The following is a 16302-nucleotide window of genomic DNA, read 5'->3' as shown; positions in this document are numbered from 1 at the left end:
TAACCTCTTTCCACAGACGTTGCAGCTCTGAGAATGACGATCAACTGCTAATATAAATACCTCATCGCTGACTCTTGTCATTCTGAATGTTGTAGCCATTGAAATAACGAGCCCAGTGCGCGCAGCCAAAATGATCACCCATTTAGTAAAACTGATGACTGATACAGAGTCTCCCCTGACTGGCCATAATTGGTGCCATTCAAGTGGAAAGAAAGTCACCAAGCATATTTTTTTTTTAGCTGGGCGCGAATTTTATAATATAGCCACTTGAAAAGCTATATGTGGGCTGCATAGGTATATCTGATGCCTCGCCTATTGGGAAGTGCAATTGTGTTTGGGATCCAGGCAGGCTCAATAGCTACCAATTGCAATCTGACCTTATTTTAGTTTGCATTTGCTGTACTTTTACATATAAAAGTGTATGTCTGAAAGTTTGGGATTTCTCAGCCATCTTTACATCCTGATTTGTTTCGGTCACATCAATGTAAAAGTTCCCTTCCAAACCCTTGCTGGTTGTTGGTCTGATCTAGTCATTACAGATAAGATCTCATTCATTTTGTTAATATGGTCTGTATGAATCCCATCCTTTCTCAAAAAAAATCAAACTGTAAAACTATAGAGCTATGAAAATGGAAATACGGGTCAGAACTGACTGGACTGTAATTTGTTGAAGGTCAGTTTTGTGTCAGTGGCAGAATGATTGATTGTTTCATATTAAATAAAGTATATGATGTATTTTAATTTCTTGAGATTAAACTGTATTAATCTGTTCAGATCAGATGGTTTTCTGTCTCAGTAATAACCAAAAAGTAATTGATGTTTATTCAGCTTCATTGGGTGAGTATTTGAAGAAAAGTTTCAAGTTTTCCCATGGAGAAATATACCGTTTGATATTACATTTCAACAGTGACTATACTTTAGAAATAGCCTTGCTATTTCTTTGGGATGCCCTGATGCTCTGAAAAATGCGATATAAATGGAATTTATTTATTTTCAGGTATTTGAATTGCAATAGGATCTGAGTTCAAACATCTGAAATACATACCACAGTTCAAAATGTTCACCTGTGACACAGTGTGGAGCTGGAGGAACACTGCAGACCAGACAGCATTAGAGGAACAGGAAAGCTGATGTTTTGGGTCAGGACTTTTCTGAAGAAGGGTCCCGAACCGAAACATCAGCTTTCTTGTTCCTCTGATGCTGCCTGGCTTGCTATGGTCCTCCGGCTCCACACTGGGTTATCTCTGACTCCAGCATCAGCAGTTCTTACAATCTCAAAATGTTCACCCTGTTCAATTTTGATAGATTTTTTTTGAAAAAATGTTGTTTCTTTGACATGTATCTCCAGCAAGGCCAACGTTCATCTTCCACCCCGGTTCCCTTTGAGAAGGTGGTGGGTAAGATGCTTTCTTGAGCCACCACAGTCCATGTCCTGAAGGAGCAACATGGTGCAGTTAAATGGAACTTTGTAGGATTGTGATCCATTGTGATGAAGGATAAGGGACGGTACATATCACCAAATTGGCATGTGTGTGAAAATTGGAGGTGAGATTGGGGAGTTCCTGTGAATCTGCTGACCTTCCCCTTCTCATAGTTAGGTTTACAGGCAAAATAAACAAAATATTATATGATTAGTGACTTGGGGCAATCTGTCAGATTGGAACCATTGGTGAGAAAACTCCAAAGGACAGAGAAGTAAGGAAACATGTGGGCTTCGTGCCTGTGTAGGGTGGATTTTGCCAAGTATCTAGTTCTTTATGGGTCATTATTATCTGTTTTCCAAGTACTGCACCACATTCCACACGAAATCTGAAAAAAGCATTTGAATCCCACTCCTTAATCTACTTTGACCACTACCCTCTCTACAATGAGGGCACCCTTTTCAACAGTGACATTGGGAAAAGTGAGAGTATTCACCTTCTATCTTCTGCCCCCATGCCTCAAAACTGGGAATTCACAAATGGGTGTCTACTGTGAGACAGTTTATTGCAAGTGGTGTTGTGGTAGTGCCCTGTACCTCTAAGCCAGGAGGCCAAGGTTCAAGTCTCACCTGCTCCAGAAATGTGTGATAATCTCTGAGCAGGTTAATCGCCAAATACCGACTCGAACTCATTGCTCTAAGCACCATCTGATTTAACTTAATTTTTCTAATTATTTATTTTTAAAACAACCCTTCATGGATAAAATAAAGCAAAATACTTTCAGCACCTTTTCAAATGTGAATTGAAGATCTTAAACTCTGGGTGGAAACATTTCTCCTCATCTCCCCATGCATCCTTTCCCAATGATTTTAACTCAGTGGTAACTATGACTCACCGACTCACCAAAGGGATTAATTTCTCATCACATGCTCCATTAAAACCTCATCATCTCAAAAGCTTCCTGTAACTTTCCTGTTTCCTGGACAATAGTCCAAACCCCACCCCTCCCCCTCCCATCCAAATTGATGGTCCTTATCCTCTGTAAAGCATTCCAGGAGGATTCATCTGTAGCTCAGAAATTGTGAATCCCAGTACTGTCCACAATAATTCCAGCTGAGGCCTCGCCAGTGATTTATAATGTTCAAACGTTAATCTTCCGGGACATAGTTCTAAGTCAGAATGGTGAATGGCTTGGAGGGAGCTTTGGATTTATATTTCTGTTCCTCTCTTTATAAGCCCGAGTACTGCTTTAAGCAGCTAATCAACTTGCTCTTACACCTTTTCAAGATTTCAAGCCATCTGGATGGGTATGTGAACAAGAAGGGTTTAGAAGGATATGGGCCAAATGCTAGCAAATGGGGCTAGATAAATTTAGGATATCAGGTCAGCATGTACAAGTTGGACCAAAGGGTCTGTCTCCCTTCATCTGTACATCTCTGTGAATCTATTTGTATGCCTGGATACCAGAACATCTCTGCTCATCTGCACTTTCCAATTTGATCCATTTCTTTATACTGATGCTGTCCTCCCCATTATGGACCTCACGAAATGCATTCTTTCACACCTCTCTGCATTAACCTCCACCAGCCGTGTGACCCAAGCTCCTTTGACAGCTCCATACTGCCTGACCATCTAGATACATCGGAATACTACATTCTGCTAGTTCCCTCCAAACTACTCACCATCCTGACTTGGAAATATACCACTGTTTCTTCATTATTGTTGGATCAAAATTCCCTCCCTAATGGCATTGTGGGTCTACCGCCAGCACACCGATTGCAGCGGTTCGAAAAGGCAGCTCACTACCACCTTCTCAAGGGCAACTGGTGATGGCTGGTAAATTAGTGATACCCAAATCCTCAGAATGAGAGCAAAATGAACACCTGTATCAATTTTACTATTCTGTACATTATTCTGAAGTGTAACTATTCTCAAAACTATCTTTTTCAGCAACAGCCTTCAGACAGCAAATTGACATAATTAATCTGATATCCCACTGCAGCTTGTGATCAACTGCTATCCATTAACCTTTGTCTCTCCTTTGCAGGTAGAGTTCAATAGGAGAACAAACACTGAAAACTCCTTTCTGCCCAACGTGCTGGCGATTTTTCTCCATGGTTGGATAAATAATTAAATACTTTTACAGCATGGCTACAGTGGCCTTCTATGTTTCAATGAATGAAAATACAGCACGATCTACTGAAGTATAAGCAGAGCTGCCAACAAAAATGATCCTCAAAACTCATACACCTGAAATGAAATGTCTCTCTTAAAAGGCCGGGAGAGAAATTGTCAGTAAAATGAATGTCCAAAATAAAAACAAATGAAGAAAGCACTCAGTGAAGGGGTTAGCCAGAAGTCAATTATAGAATGAAGAGCACAGGAACAGGCCCTTCAATCCCCCCAAGCCTGTGCTGACACATTTTGCCTTTCCATAGCCCTAAAACTGCCCTGGCTTACAGAATCCGTATCCCTCTATTCCCTTCCTGTTCATGTATTTGTCCAGGTGCTCCCTGAATGCTGCTATTGTCTCTGCTTCCACCACCTCCTCAGGCAGCACGTTCCAGGCACTTACCACCCTTTGAGTGAAAGATGTGCCTTGCACATCTCTTCCCCTCCTGCGTCTTGAGCCTGTGTCTGCTTGTAATTGACCCTTCCACCCTAGGAAAACACATTACACTTTCCGCTTTATCCATGCCATTCAAAATCATATAAACTTCTATCAGGTCACTTCCTCAAACTCCTGCATTCCAGAGAAAACAAACCCAGCCTATCCAACTATTCTTAAGTGCTAAAATTCCCCCAGACCAGGCGACATCCTGGTAAACCTTGTCTGTACCCTCTCCAAATCATCTATATCATTCTGGTAGTGTGGTGACCAGAACTGTACACAATATTTCAAAGTTTCATAGAATCCCTACAGTGTGGAAACAGGCCACACAGAACCTCAATGCATTCCACCCCAACACCAATGGGAGGGGGAGTTAAAATGGCCTACATTCTCTACATTGGGGAAACCAAGCGGAGGCTTGGGGACCGCTTTGCAGAACACCTCCACTCGGTTCGCAATAAACAACTGCACCTCCCTGTCGCGAACCATTTTAACTCGCCCTCGCAATCTTCAGATGACATGTCCATCATGGGCCTCCTGCAATACCACGTTGATGCCACCCGAAGGTTGCAGGAACAGCAACTCATATTCCGCTTGGGAACCCTGCAGCCCAATGGTATCAATGTGGACTTCACTAGCTTCAAAATCTCCCCTTCCCCTACTGCATCCCACAACCAGCCCAGTTCGTCCCCTCCCCCCACTGCATCACACAACCAGCCCAGCTCATCCCCTCCACCCACTGCATCCCAAAACCAGCCCAGCCTGTCTCTGCCTCCCTAACCTGTTCTTCCTCTCACCCATCCCTTCCTCCCACCCCAAGCCGCACCTCCATTTCCTACCTACTAACCTCATCCCACCTCCTTGACCTGTCTGTCTTCCCTGGACTGACCTATTCCCTCCCTACCTCCCCACCTATACTCTCCTCTCCACCTATCTTCTTTTCTCTCCATCTTCGGTCCGCCTCCCCCTCTCTCCCTATTTATTCCAGAACCCTTTCCCCATCCCCCTCTCTGATGAAGGGGCTAGGCCTGAAACGGCAGCTCTTGTGCTCCTGAGATGCTGCTTGGCCTGCTGTGTTCACCCAGCTCCACACTTTGTTATTCAGTATAACCTCTTCTGAGAAAGGACTTCTGAGGAAGGGTCACCGGACCTGAAACGTTAACTCTGTTTTCTCCTTCACAGATGCTGCCAGACCTGCTGAGGTTTTCCAGCAACTTTGTTTTTGGTCCAGTATAACCCCTTCCCCTAGTTGGACTGATTACATACTGTATCAATAACCCTTCCTGAATGGTCCTTACAATTTCTGTCTCATCCAAGCCCCTAGTACGTACTGAATCCCAGTCAATATAGGAGAAGTTACAATCACCCATCACAATGACCCTGCTGTTTCTATATCTTTCCAAAATCTGCCCACATATTCTTTCCTCTATCACCTACTGGCTGTTGGGAGGCCTGTAGTATACCCCAAGCATTGTGATTTCATCTTTATTATTCCTGAGTTCCATCCAAATTGGCTCGCTGTGCAAGTCCTCTGATGTCTGCTTACCCAGTACAGCTATGCAATTCCCCCACCCCTTTACCTCACTTCCTATCACACCTGAAGCATCAAAAACTTGGGACATTCAGCTTTCAGTCATGTCCCTCTTGAAGACAAGTCTCCACAATCAGAATTACCTCCAATAGCACAGGATTTCCTCAGTCAGTACCTTCCAAAGCCCTAACCCCTTCCATCTCGGACAACAAGGGCAGCAGATACATGGCAACACCAACGCCTGCAATTTCCCCTCCAAACCACTCACCACCCTGACTTGGGAAATATATCACTCCTCCTTCACTGTGGTTGGGTCAAAATCCTGGAATTCCCTCTTTAGGGCATTGTGGATCTACTTACAGTGCATGGGCTGCAGGAGTTCAAGAAGGCAGCTCATCACCACCTTCTCAAGGGTAACTAGGAATGGACAATAAACACCGGCCCAGCCAATGATGCCCACATTCCATGAGTAAGCAAAAGAAATTCTGGGAATGCCGAGGCAGAAATCAGAGTCAATCTACCTGATTTAAAATTTAAAAGAAACTTGGCAGCTAAATGTCAGTTATCATTAACTGATACATTCTCTACAACAATGCCTCCAACAATCAGAGTCCCCTTTCGAACTAAACAACATGTTTCTCATGCAGTATAAGTGTCATTTTCCTTGTGAAGTGGCATTCTTGTGGAACATCCTGATGAATGCAAAATGAAAAGTTTTGACAAAATGTAGCTTTTTTCAGCAAAACCCAAGTTTTGTGTGACCAAAAAACTATTGGTACCCCAAGAGATGTCATTCAGCATTCTACAATGATCTGAGAGCAGACTACTTTATAATCATTCTGGTTTTCATCACAGGACATTGCATTTGAACTGAATGAATATATCGGCATCAGTCAGAGCATGAAAGTTGCCAATATTATCAATAGTGAGGGATTAAAGACTTTATTAAACACAATAAATCCTCAGCCAATTAATGGCTATTGGTCCACAAAGGATGAGACACATAAGTCAACATCAATTAAACTGCATTGGAATTCCGTTGAAGGCGTTGCAAAGAATAAAAATGAAATTTGTGGCTTTGTGCATCAATGTTTGAGACCAATACAGAGTAGGGGCAGAGTGAAGAGATAGTCTTTGTATTTGCCACCTCCTGGTGGATGGACTGGGCCTTCCCTTTTTGTGACTCAGCATTAACTTCAGCCACAAGAAGCATGTTTTAATGACATCTTCTGTTCCTGTGTACAGTGGAGAAAATATTGCAGGACAGCTTCAACCAAGGCCACTATCTCCCTTCTACATGAATAAAAAAAAAGAAAGAACTACAAATGCTGTAAATCAGGAACAAAAACAGAGGTTGCTGGAAAAACTCAGCAGATCTGGCAGCATCAGTGAAGGAAAAAAATCAGAGTTAATGTTTTGGGTCCAGTGACCCTTCCTCGGAATCCTTCCTCAGGAAGGGTCACCAGACCCAAAATGTTAATTCCGCTTTTTCCTTCACAGACGCTGCAGGACCTGCTGAGCTTTTCCAGCAACTGTGTTTTATGCCCCTTTTATATTCCAGATCCACAGGTTCTTGACTGTTAAGGGGATTAGAGTGAGGGGGAGAAGGCCTGAGAATGGGGTTGAGAAACATACCAGCCATGATTGAATGCAGGGGCAAACGTGCTGGGCCAAGTGACCTAATTCTGCTCCAACGGCCTATAGTCTTATGGCCACTGATTCAGTTACACAAAGACTTGTTTGTTAGTCCTATTCATGGTAAAATTTTAGAGCAGTCAACTTATCAGTAATGCAACAGAACTGGCCAGGCACAGAAACACAAGAGCAGAAATGGGTCATTCAGCTGCCCAAGCCTGCTCTGCCATTCAATAAGACGATGGGCTACATGCTGGTCCTTCCCCAGGAGGGCTGCCTCTCCCTCGTTCTGGCCATGCTTTCACCCGCACTGGGCAGATCTCACCGGGATTTGTCAATTGCTATGCAGCTGATTGCCACTGGGGCCCCAGCCGTTGCAATTCTGTCACCCGCAACCCCGCACCCCCCCCCCCCCCCACATACCTGCACCACTGCTCGCTGTCTCCACGAGTGAGCTCTCTTCAAAAGGTAAGTTAAAAAAACTAAAAACCGGAGAAAATAAGCAAAAAGAGGAAATAAGAATGAATAGCGGAAGGAAAGGATCAGACCTTTGCTCAAGAGCCTACCCTGCTCCTGCCATGTTGTTTATCCCACTGTCCAGAATGAAAAAGACTTTCACCACCTCTGGCTCAGTCCTCTAGGAAATAGGGAAAAAAGCTGGAGTTCAGACCAGAATCATAGAAAAAAACAGGAGCAGAAATAGACCATTCAGCTCTTCGAGCCTGCTCTGCCATTCAATATGATCATGGCTGATCATCCAACTTCTGCTTTCTCCTCATCCCTTTGGCCCTAAGAACTATCTCTACCTCCTTCTTGAAAACATTCAAAATGTTTGGCCTGAACCACTTTTCTGAGGCAGAGAATTCCCACCAATCTTCAGACTGTGACCCCAAGTTCTGGACTCCCCGGTCATCAGCACCACCCTTCGTGCCTTCACCATGTTTAGGCCCTGTTAGAATTGTTTAGGTGTCTACAAGCACTCCACAAGGTTCCTCAGGGTAGACTGGTGATCAAAGTTAGATCACATGGAATACAGGGAGAACTAACCACTTGGATACTGAACTGGCTCAAAGGTAGAAGACAGAGGGTGGTGGTGAAAGGTTGTTTTTCAGACTGGAGACCTGTAAACAGCAGTGTGCTACAAGAATCGGTGCTGAGTCCACAGCTTTTTGTCATTTATGTAAATTATTTGGATGTGGACCTAAGAGGTACGGTTAGTAAGTTTGCAGATGACAAAATTGGAGGTGTAATGGACAGCGAAGAAGGTTACCTCAGAGTACAATGGGATCTTGATCTGATGCGCCAATGGGCCAAGGAGTGGCAGGTGGAGTTTAGCTAAATGTGAGGTGCTGCATTTTGGAAAGGCAATAACTTATACACTTAATTGTAAGGTCCTGGGAGGTGTTGCTGAACCAAGAGACCTTGGAGTGCAGGTTCGTAGTTCCTTTAAGGTGGAGTTGCAGATAAACAGAATAGTAAAGGTGTTTGGTTAACTTTATTGGTCAGTGCATTGAGGATACGAGTTGAAAGGTCATGTTGCAGCTGTACAGGACATTGGTTAGGCCACTTCTGGAATACTGCATGTAATTCTGGTCTCCCTCCTGTAGGAAAGATGTTGTGAAACTTGAAAGGGTTCAGAAAAGATTCACAAGGATGTTGCCAGGGTTGGAGGTATTCAGTTATTGGGAGAGGCTGAATAGGCTGGGGCTATTTTCTCTGGAGCATTGGAGGCTGAGGGGTGGCCTTATAGAGGTTTATAAAATCATGAGGGGCATGGATAGGGTAAATAGACAAGGTGTTTTCCATGGAATGGAGGAGTCCAAAACTTAGAGGGCATAGGTTTCAGGTGAGAGGGAAAGATTTAAAATGGACCTAAGGAGGCAACTTTTTCATGCAGAGGGTGGTGCGTGGATGGAACGAACTGCCAGAGGAAGTGGTGGAGATTGATATAATAACAACATTTAAAAGGTTGTTTCAGAGATAGTAGGGACTGCAGAAGCTGCAGAATCTCAAATAACAAGGTGTAGAGCTGGATGAGCGCAGTAGGCCAAGCAGCATCATACGAGCAAGGAAGCTGACATTTCGGGCCTAGACCCTTCTTCAGAAAAAGGGTCTGAAGATGGGTCCAGGCCCTAAACGTCAGCTTTCCTGCTCCTCTGATGCTGTTTGGCCTGCTGTGTTCAGCCGGCTCCACACCTTGCTGTCTAACATTTAAAAGGTGTCTGGATGAATATACGAATAGGAAGAGTTTAGAGGGGTTTGGGCCAAACGCTAGCAATTGGGACTAGATTATTTCAGGATATCTGGCGGGCATGGAGGAACAGCTGCATTTGGAAAGGCAATTCAGGGTAGGGAAGTGTTGGCCTAGTGGTATTATTGCCAGTGGTATTATTATCCAGAGACTCACAAATATTCTGGGGGCCCAGGTTCAAATCCTACCATGGCAGCTGGTGGAATGTGAATTCAATAAAATATCTGGAATTAAGAATTTAACAATGACTGTGAATTGGTTGTCAAGAAAAAAAAATCTGGTTCACTAATGTCTCCTTTAGATTAGGAAACTGTTATCCTCACGTGGTCTGGCCTACATGTGACTCCAATCCTACAGCAATGTGGTTGACTCTTAACTGCTCTTTGGGCAATTAGGGAGGGCAATAAATGCTGCCCAGTCAGCAACACCCTCATCGTGTTAATGAATAAAGAAAAAAAAATTGGACCGAAGGGTCTGTTTCCATGCTGTACAAATCTATGACTCAAAGATGCCCCCATTCCTTCATCTGTTTCGTTATGGTCTTATCCAAAGGTGGAGCAGATCTGAATGGCCCACTCTGCTCCCAACTGTTGTGCACACATGGTATATTTGCCCCTCAGTATTTTGGGACTCCACCTCCTCATACTGTCAGTCTGCTGGCAATTCCCAGGGACACACGGCGTTGGATTAAAATTTACAGGATTCTGGTGTCACAGCTGTGTCCGCCCTCGCCAAAGGTCTGTAACCAGAACTGGCAACATGTTGAAATCTCCTGCCTTACCCAAGAAACCTCAGTCGCTGTTACCAGACTTGTTTGACATGTTCCCTTCCTCCAAGCGTCGGAACTTGCCCTAACATGCGGAGAAGTGACACTAACTTCCTGACAATGAGGGATGGGATGGACTCAATGTTCCCACCCAAACACAATTGCATCTTTACTTTTTTGGTTCAAGGCGACTGTAGTTACTCAAAGTGGAACTCTCCCTCACTGCTCCCCTGTCGGCAGAGGATTTTAAACTAAACTTTATACAACCCTTTAACTCCTGAGCTAAAGGCATTGAGCCAGAACTGCAAGTTTTTTTCAAGAACCAGCAAAAACAAAAAAAATCCTCCACAAGGTAACGCGGGGGTAGCGAACGAAACCGCATGGCCATGGTTCACTGTGGGTGAGACTGCGAGGGGAGAGCTGCAGTTTTCCAAACAGGCTGCTGGAGGAGGTGAGTCAATGCAGTGTGTTCCCAGATCTTGCTCCTGCCCCGGGGCTGACGCCGCTCCTTCACTACAGGTGCCTTTGAGATTTCCCAGCGGAGTCTACAACCCCATTAGATTATCCCTCCTTGCACAATGTGTCAGAATATCAGCTGAAGTTCTTTTTTTCAATATCCCGAACACCTCAATTAAAAAAAAACTTCATGGTCATGCTTTGGAAAGACTGAGAGAGGTGTTATTTTACGTTAAATCGTGATTTATTTTTCGACGATTTTCCAGAGTATAATGCGTTTAAGACAACGCCACTTTTCTAAAAGGAATTGCGCAAAGTAAAAACATTCCATTTGATAAATATGAACCAGGCTGACAGTGTGTTAAAAGTGACAGTGACTAACACTCAGCCTATTGTTTCATGTTGTAAATGCTGCGTTCCAGTTGCAATATTCTCCAACTCGCAGACACGCTGGGTACAGCCGATGATTTGTGAAAGGAGCAACGTGTTTGCATTGACATAGCACCTTACAATCTTTCCACACCAGGAAAGGCATGGCCAGTGATTTTTCTTTATTAAGGTGTTGAAATGTTGCGAAGAGCTTCAGCCGATTTTCTTACACAATGTTCCTCCAAACAGCACGGAGCTAAAGGAACAGATAATCCTCACGTTGGTTAGTGATAAATTTTATCCACTATCTAAGATCTTGTGCATTGTACTTAATTGCAACAAAAGCAGAATTTGCTGGAGAACTTCTGGTAGCAACTGTGGAGAGAGAAAAACAGAGCTAATGTTTGGAGTCCAGTGATCCTTCTTCAGATATTCTCTAATCACCCTGTTCAGGGATGTAATGACACACCTCTGGAGCAGGTGGGCCTTGAATCCAAACCTTCTGGCTCAGAGATTGGGAAAACAAACCTGTGTGTGTTTAATAAGATAAAATGCTTAGCTGATTCAATCCACGCTGTCTTCATTGAGTTCATCAAAGCCTTTCTTAAAACCCCTCACTTTGTGGTGTCTCCAATTAAATGCCATTGATTCACTCCCCATGTCACTTCAGTAAAAGGCCTTGGGAATGCTATCAAGTACACAATTTGTATTTAAAGATGCTTGATCTATACTAGAAATTTTCACGAATCTTTTTCTTTTTAAAGTTGCTAACTCACACTTTTCAAAAAGATTGATTTGTTTTTACTTCTTCAAAATCAGTAGCTTCTTTCTCTTTTGACCAAAACTTCGTTAAAATCCACAGTAATCCTTACTACGTTCCCAGATCAAGCAGGAACTATCCCAATGAGATTGGTTTTCTTCACTGTCCTCTCAATCAGGAATTAAGTTGTCTCTTTCAGTAGGTAGAATAGAATAGAATCCCTACAGCATGGAAACTGACCACCCAGCTCGACAAACCCAGACCGGCCGTCTGAAGAGTATCCCACCCTGACCCATCCCCCTACCCTTTCCCTGTAACACTGCATTACCCACGGCTGACACACCTAATCTACACACCCTTGAACACTATAGGGTCATTTAGAATGGCCAATCCACCCCAGCCTGCACATCTTTCAGTTGATGAATGCTCCATGGACTGGGAGGCTTCTTTTTGGCATTTGATTGTTTTTCTGGTTGCATTAGCTGGGAAGTTCTTAATGTGCTAGCCCACACAGAGAGATCACACATTGGTTTCCATCAATTTCTCATCAGCTTTGTCACAGCCAGACTATATCACATTGTAACCCAATGGCCCGGGTCTTCTCTGCTTCATGGGCCTTCTGAAAGATTGTGACCATGTAGTTAAACATATTGGCCCATTTGCTGTGATGCCATTGTGCACTGTAAGATGGAAAAGCCCTGAGTGATGCTGACCTTCCCATTTAGAAAGTCTCGCAAAACCCACCATGAAATGGTTTAGAATTGCCTCTGCTATTTCCGAGAAAAAGCGGACAATGCTTGTGCAGCTGGCGTTGACCAGGATCCAGGCTGGCAGACCTGTGGGATGCACGAAGGTCTCCTCCTGCTCCTGTGTTTCATGTTTCTCTATGTGTGCAACATAAAGAAGCAGCATCTTACCACTGGCTCAACAACAAATTCCTCTAGTCTTGACTTCAATCTTTGATAGGAATATACAGCACAGGAATGGGACACTTGGCCCAACCAGATTTGTGAAGAAGGGTCCCAATCCGAAATGTCAGTTTTCCTACTCCTCTGATGCTGCCTGGCCTGCTGTGTTCCTCCTGCTCCTCACTGTGTTATCTCTGGCTCCAGCATCTGCAGTTCGTACTATCCCCAACCAGACTATGTTGTTGTTTATGCTCCACTCAAGCTTCCTCCCATCCTTTCTTGTCTAAACCTACAGCCATTACCCAGTGTTCCCTTATCCCTCAAGTGTGTGCCTAACTTCCCCTTAAAGACATCAATGCCATTCACTTAAACTGTTCTCTGTGGCAAATTGCACACTCTCACCTCAATTTAGGTAAATGTCTTAGGTCTGAATTCTGATTTGGTTGTGTAAGAAGTTGAGCGGTGACCTTGTAGAGGTGTATAAATTCATGAGGGGCATAGATAAGGTGAGTGGCAGGTGTCTTTTCCCTAGGGTGAGGGGTTTCAAGACTAGGCGCATACTTTTAAGGTGAGCGGAGAAAGATTTGCAAAGTATGTGAGGGGCAACTTTGTTTACGCAGAGAGTGGTTCGTGGGTGTAGTGAAATTCCGGAGGAAGTGGGGATGTGGGTACAGTTATAACATTTAAAAGGCATTTGGACAATTTTGCAGATAAGAAATGTTTGGAGGGATATGGGCTAAGCACAGGCAGGTGGGACTAGTTTAGTTTGGGATTATGGTCAGCATGGACTGGTTGGACCGAAGGATCTGTTTCCATGCTGTATGACTCTATGACTCAATGACTATCTTATTGACGATCTCTCCTTTAGTTCTTTCTGATAAGGGGAAACATCTTCTCTGTAAGTAGTCTACAAAAATGTTCATAATTGTAAAAGCCTGGAAAGGATCACCGTTTATCCTTTCTTCTTTGAAAGAAAGAGCCCCAGCCTGTCAATCTTTTCCTGATATTTACACCTCACACATTTCTGGAATTGTCTGTGTTAATCCACTCTGCATCATCTTCAGTGACTCTATATCCTTAATACAATTTTGTCCTTGAGAATCTGTGTGGTTCATACAAATTCCAATACAGATTTAGCACAACTTTTCCTGCTTTCCAAACCTGTTTCTCTAGAAATAAAGGCAAATTGCTGTTTTTGTGACCTTCCTATGATGCATCTATTAGGCCTTGATATATTTGGAGCCTGCCTCCCTTTTGTTCATTTTCCAACCAAATTTGAATCTTCCAAATAGCTAATGACCTTGTTTCTACCAAAATGCATTCCACAACACCATAAGACCAAGGAGTAGGCCATTCAGCCCTTCATGTGTGCTCACACATTCAATGGAATCATTGCTGATCTGATAATCCCCATTGCCATTTTCTATCTTACTCACCTCATCCGTAATTCCCTTACTAATCAAAAAGTTGTCTCTTTCAGACTTAAATATGCTCAATGAACCAGCTTCGCCAGCCCATTGCATTAAAGTATTCCATAGATTCACTTTGCTTTAAGTGAAGAAATTCCTTATTCTGGGTGACCCTTTTTTCATCATTACATAAAGGGGAACAACCTTTCTGCATCTCCCTTGTCATTCCCCTAAGAATCCTGTGATAACGGGAACTGCAGATGCTGGAGAATCCACGATAACAAAGTGTGGAGCTGGATGAACACAGCAGGCCAAGCAGAATCTCAGGAGCACAAAAGCTGACGTTTCGCGCCTAGACCCTTCATCAGAGAGAATCCTGTATGTTTCAGTAAGGTGGTCCCACATTCTTCTACCTTCCAATAAGAAATGATCTAAACTACTCAACTTCTCCTCATAGAATACTCCATCCCTACTGCTGATCAGCACAGCAAACTTTCTCTGTCTGCCTCCAATTTCAGTATATCTTTCCTTAGAAAAGGGACCTGAAACTGTTCATATTATTCCAGCTGTAGTCAGATCGGTGCCTGGTACAGTTTTAGCAAACACCCCTTTGAAATAAAGGCCAAAGTACTTTTTGCCTTCCCTACTACTCCCTGAGCATGGCTGCTGGCTTTTTTGTGCTTCCTTCAAGGGGATTCCATCTTTGCTGCTGCTTCCTGCATGCAAATGATATTCAGGTCCTCTATTCTTTCTGCGTAACCTCGTATTTTCCCACAGGTTATTCGATCTGCCAAGATTTAACCTACTCGCTTAACCTGTCTGTGTCCCCGTGTTATCCTCACCATTTGCCTTCCCACCTATTTCCCTGTCATCTGCAAACTTGGCAATAATTCATTTAATTTCCTCATTCAAGTCATCAATATACATTGTAAATAATTGTGGCCCCAGCACTTATCCCTGTGGCACTCCACTGTTTACAGTTTGCCATCCTGAAAATGTTCCCATTGTTCCAATCCTATATCTTTAACCTTTTCAGTGTTTCCTGCACACCCCATACTTGGCATTTTTAAATACACTGACCTTGTCTTTCATCTCATCATTCAGTGTCATATCCACCCTCCTCTACCTCTCAGGTTCATAAGAGACTGAAATAATCTACTAATGTTTCTGCCACCTCTCTACTTTAATGTCTCCCAAAGGCAGTAGTCAGTGCGCCAAGGGTTGAAGATGAGAAATGACCTGAAGTCTAATGTATTCCAGGCTTTGGCATGCAACATATTCAACTGCCCTGTTATGGGAGGTTATTTCATTTTTCACCTCTCCAGCTTTGCAGTTTCATTTTTCCTCAGTTGGACTGTCGTTTACTTAATCAGATTAGGATATATGCAGAGACCCCTAGTTTAAGAAAAATGTACTTAGCAGACCTGCATGTTTACGATGAGTTAACTCATCAATGAGAATATTATGGAGCTTAGTGACATTTAATGTCTATGATAACTTGATGCTTAGAAAAGAAATTGTGACAACAGTTCATTTTTATCCTAAATTCCCATGGCATAGGAAGTTTGTTTCGGCTGGGCGTAGATATGGGAGCTGATGGTCTTCTGTAAATGCAAAGATGAAAGTTGGAGTTTAAATTGTGGTTGAAGTTCACACTTAGGATTCAATCTGAGAATCTCATTAATTATGTACTGTCGCGTAATAGAAACAAAGCAGACGTTGGCCATTCAGCCCTTTGAACCTGCTCCAGAATTTCAACAATGATCATGGCTGATCATGGCTTAATGTGGCTGGGTGTTTTCTCAAATGCCAAATGTTCAGTCATAATCTCAAAAGAGGTTTATTAGAATCATGCATTAGTTCATGCATTAAAGCTGCCTTGAGGTTTTAAAATTGAAAGGACAAAAAAATGTTGGCAAAGAAATTGAAATGTATCTGTACAGTAATTTATGAGCAAAGATTTTAACATTTAGCATTTGTCCAATGAGGTTAAGTGGCTAATCATCGTTTCTCAGTTTTGCAGAATGATGTTTACCTTGAATTAACATGACCCTGGTAATCTCAAATTAAGTCCCTAGGTAGTACGTAACTGTGGCTAGCATTCATGAAAATAAACTACAAGCTTTGACAGCTTTGTGAGTCCTACCTCATCAGTGATGCAACTAGTAAGATTCTGCTTGGCTGA

At 43.2% G+C, this 16302-nt stretch overlaps 2 protein-coding genes across 7 annotated transcripts in view; both read left to right on the top strand.

Moving 5' to 3' along the window:
• Positions 1–778, top strand: part of LOC125456052 (mucolipin-2-like) — an 82879-nt gene extending 82101 nt beyond the window's left edge. For all 5 annotated transcript variants that reach the window (XM_048538713.2, XM_048538711.2, XM_048538710.2 and 2 more), the window contains one exon: positions 17–778. In XM_048538713.2, the coding sequence (XP_048394670.1) occupies positions 17–56 (40 nt within the window). In that variant the 3' untranslated portion in view covers positions 57–778. The remainder of the gene's footprint in view (positions 1–16) is intronic.
• A 9612-nt stretch (positions 779–10390) lies between these two features.
• Positions 10391–16302, top strand: part of lpar3 (lysophosphatidic acid receptor 3) — a 71889-nt gene continuing 65977 nt past the window's right edge. Inside the window, exon 1 of one of the 2 annotated variants that reach the window (XM_048539745.2) lies at positions 10391–10666. The gene's annotated coding sequence lies outside the window, so the exon portion shown is untranslated. Of the gene's footprint in view, positions 10667–11248; positions 11324–16302 lie in introns of those variants that run through there. The other variant, XM_048539746.2, reaches the window with a different exon arrangement.

This window comes from Stegostoma tigrinum, chromosome 8 (genome assembly GCF_030684315.1).
Source record: "Stegostoma tigrinum isolate sSteTig4 chromosome 8, sSteTig4.hap1, whole genome shotgun sequence".
NCBI classification, from domain to species: domain Eukaryota; kingdom Metazoa; phylum Chordata; class Chondrichthyes; order Orectolobiformes; family Stegostomatidae; genus Stegostoma; species Stegostoma tigrinum.
This window is presented reverse-complemented; position numbering and strand designations above follow the sequence as displayed.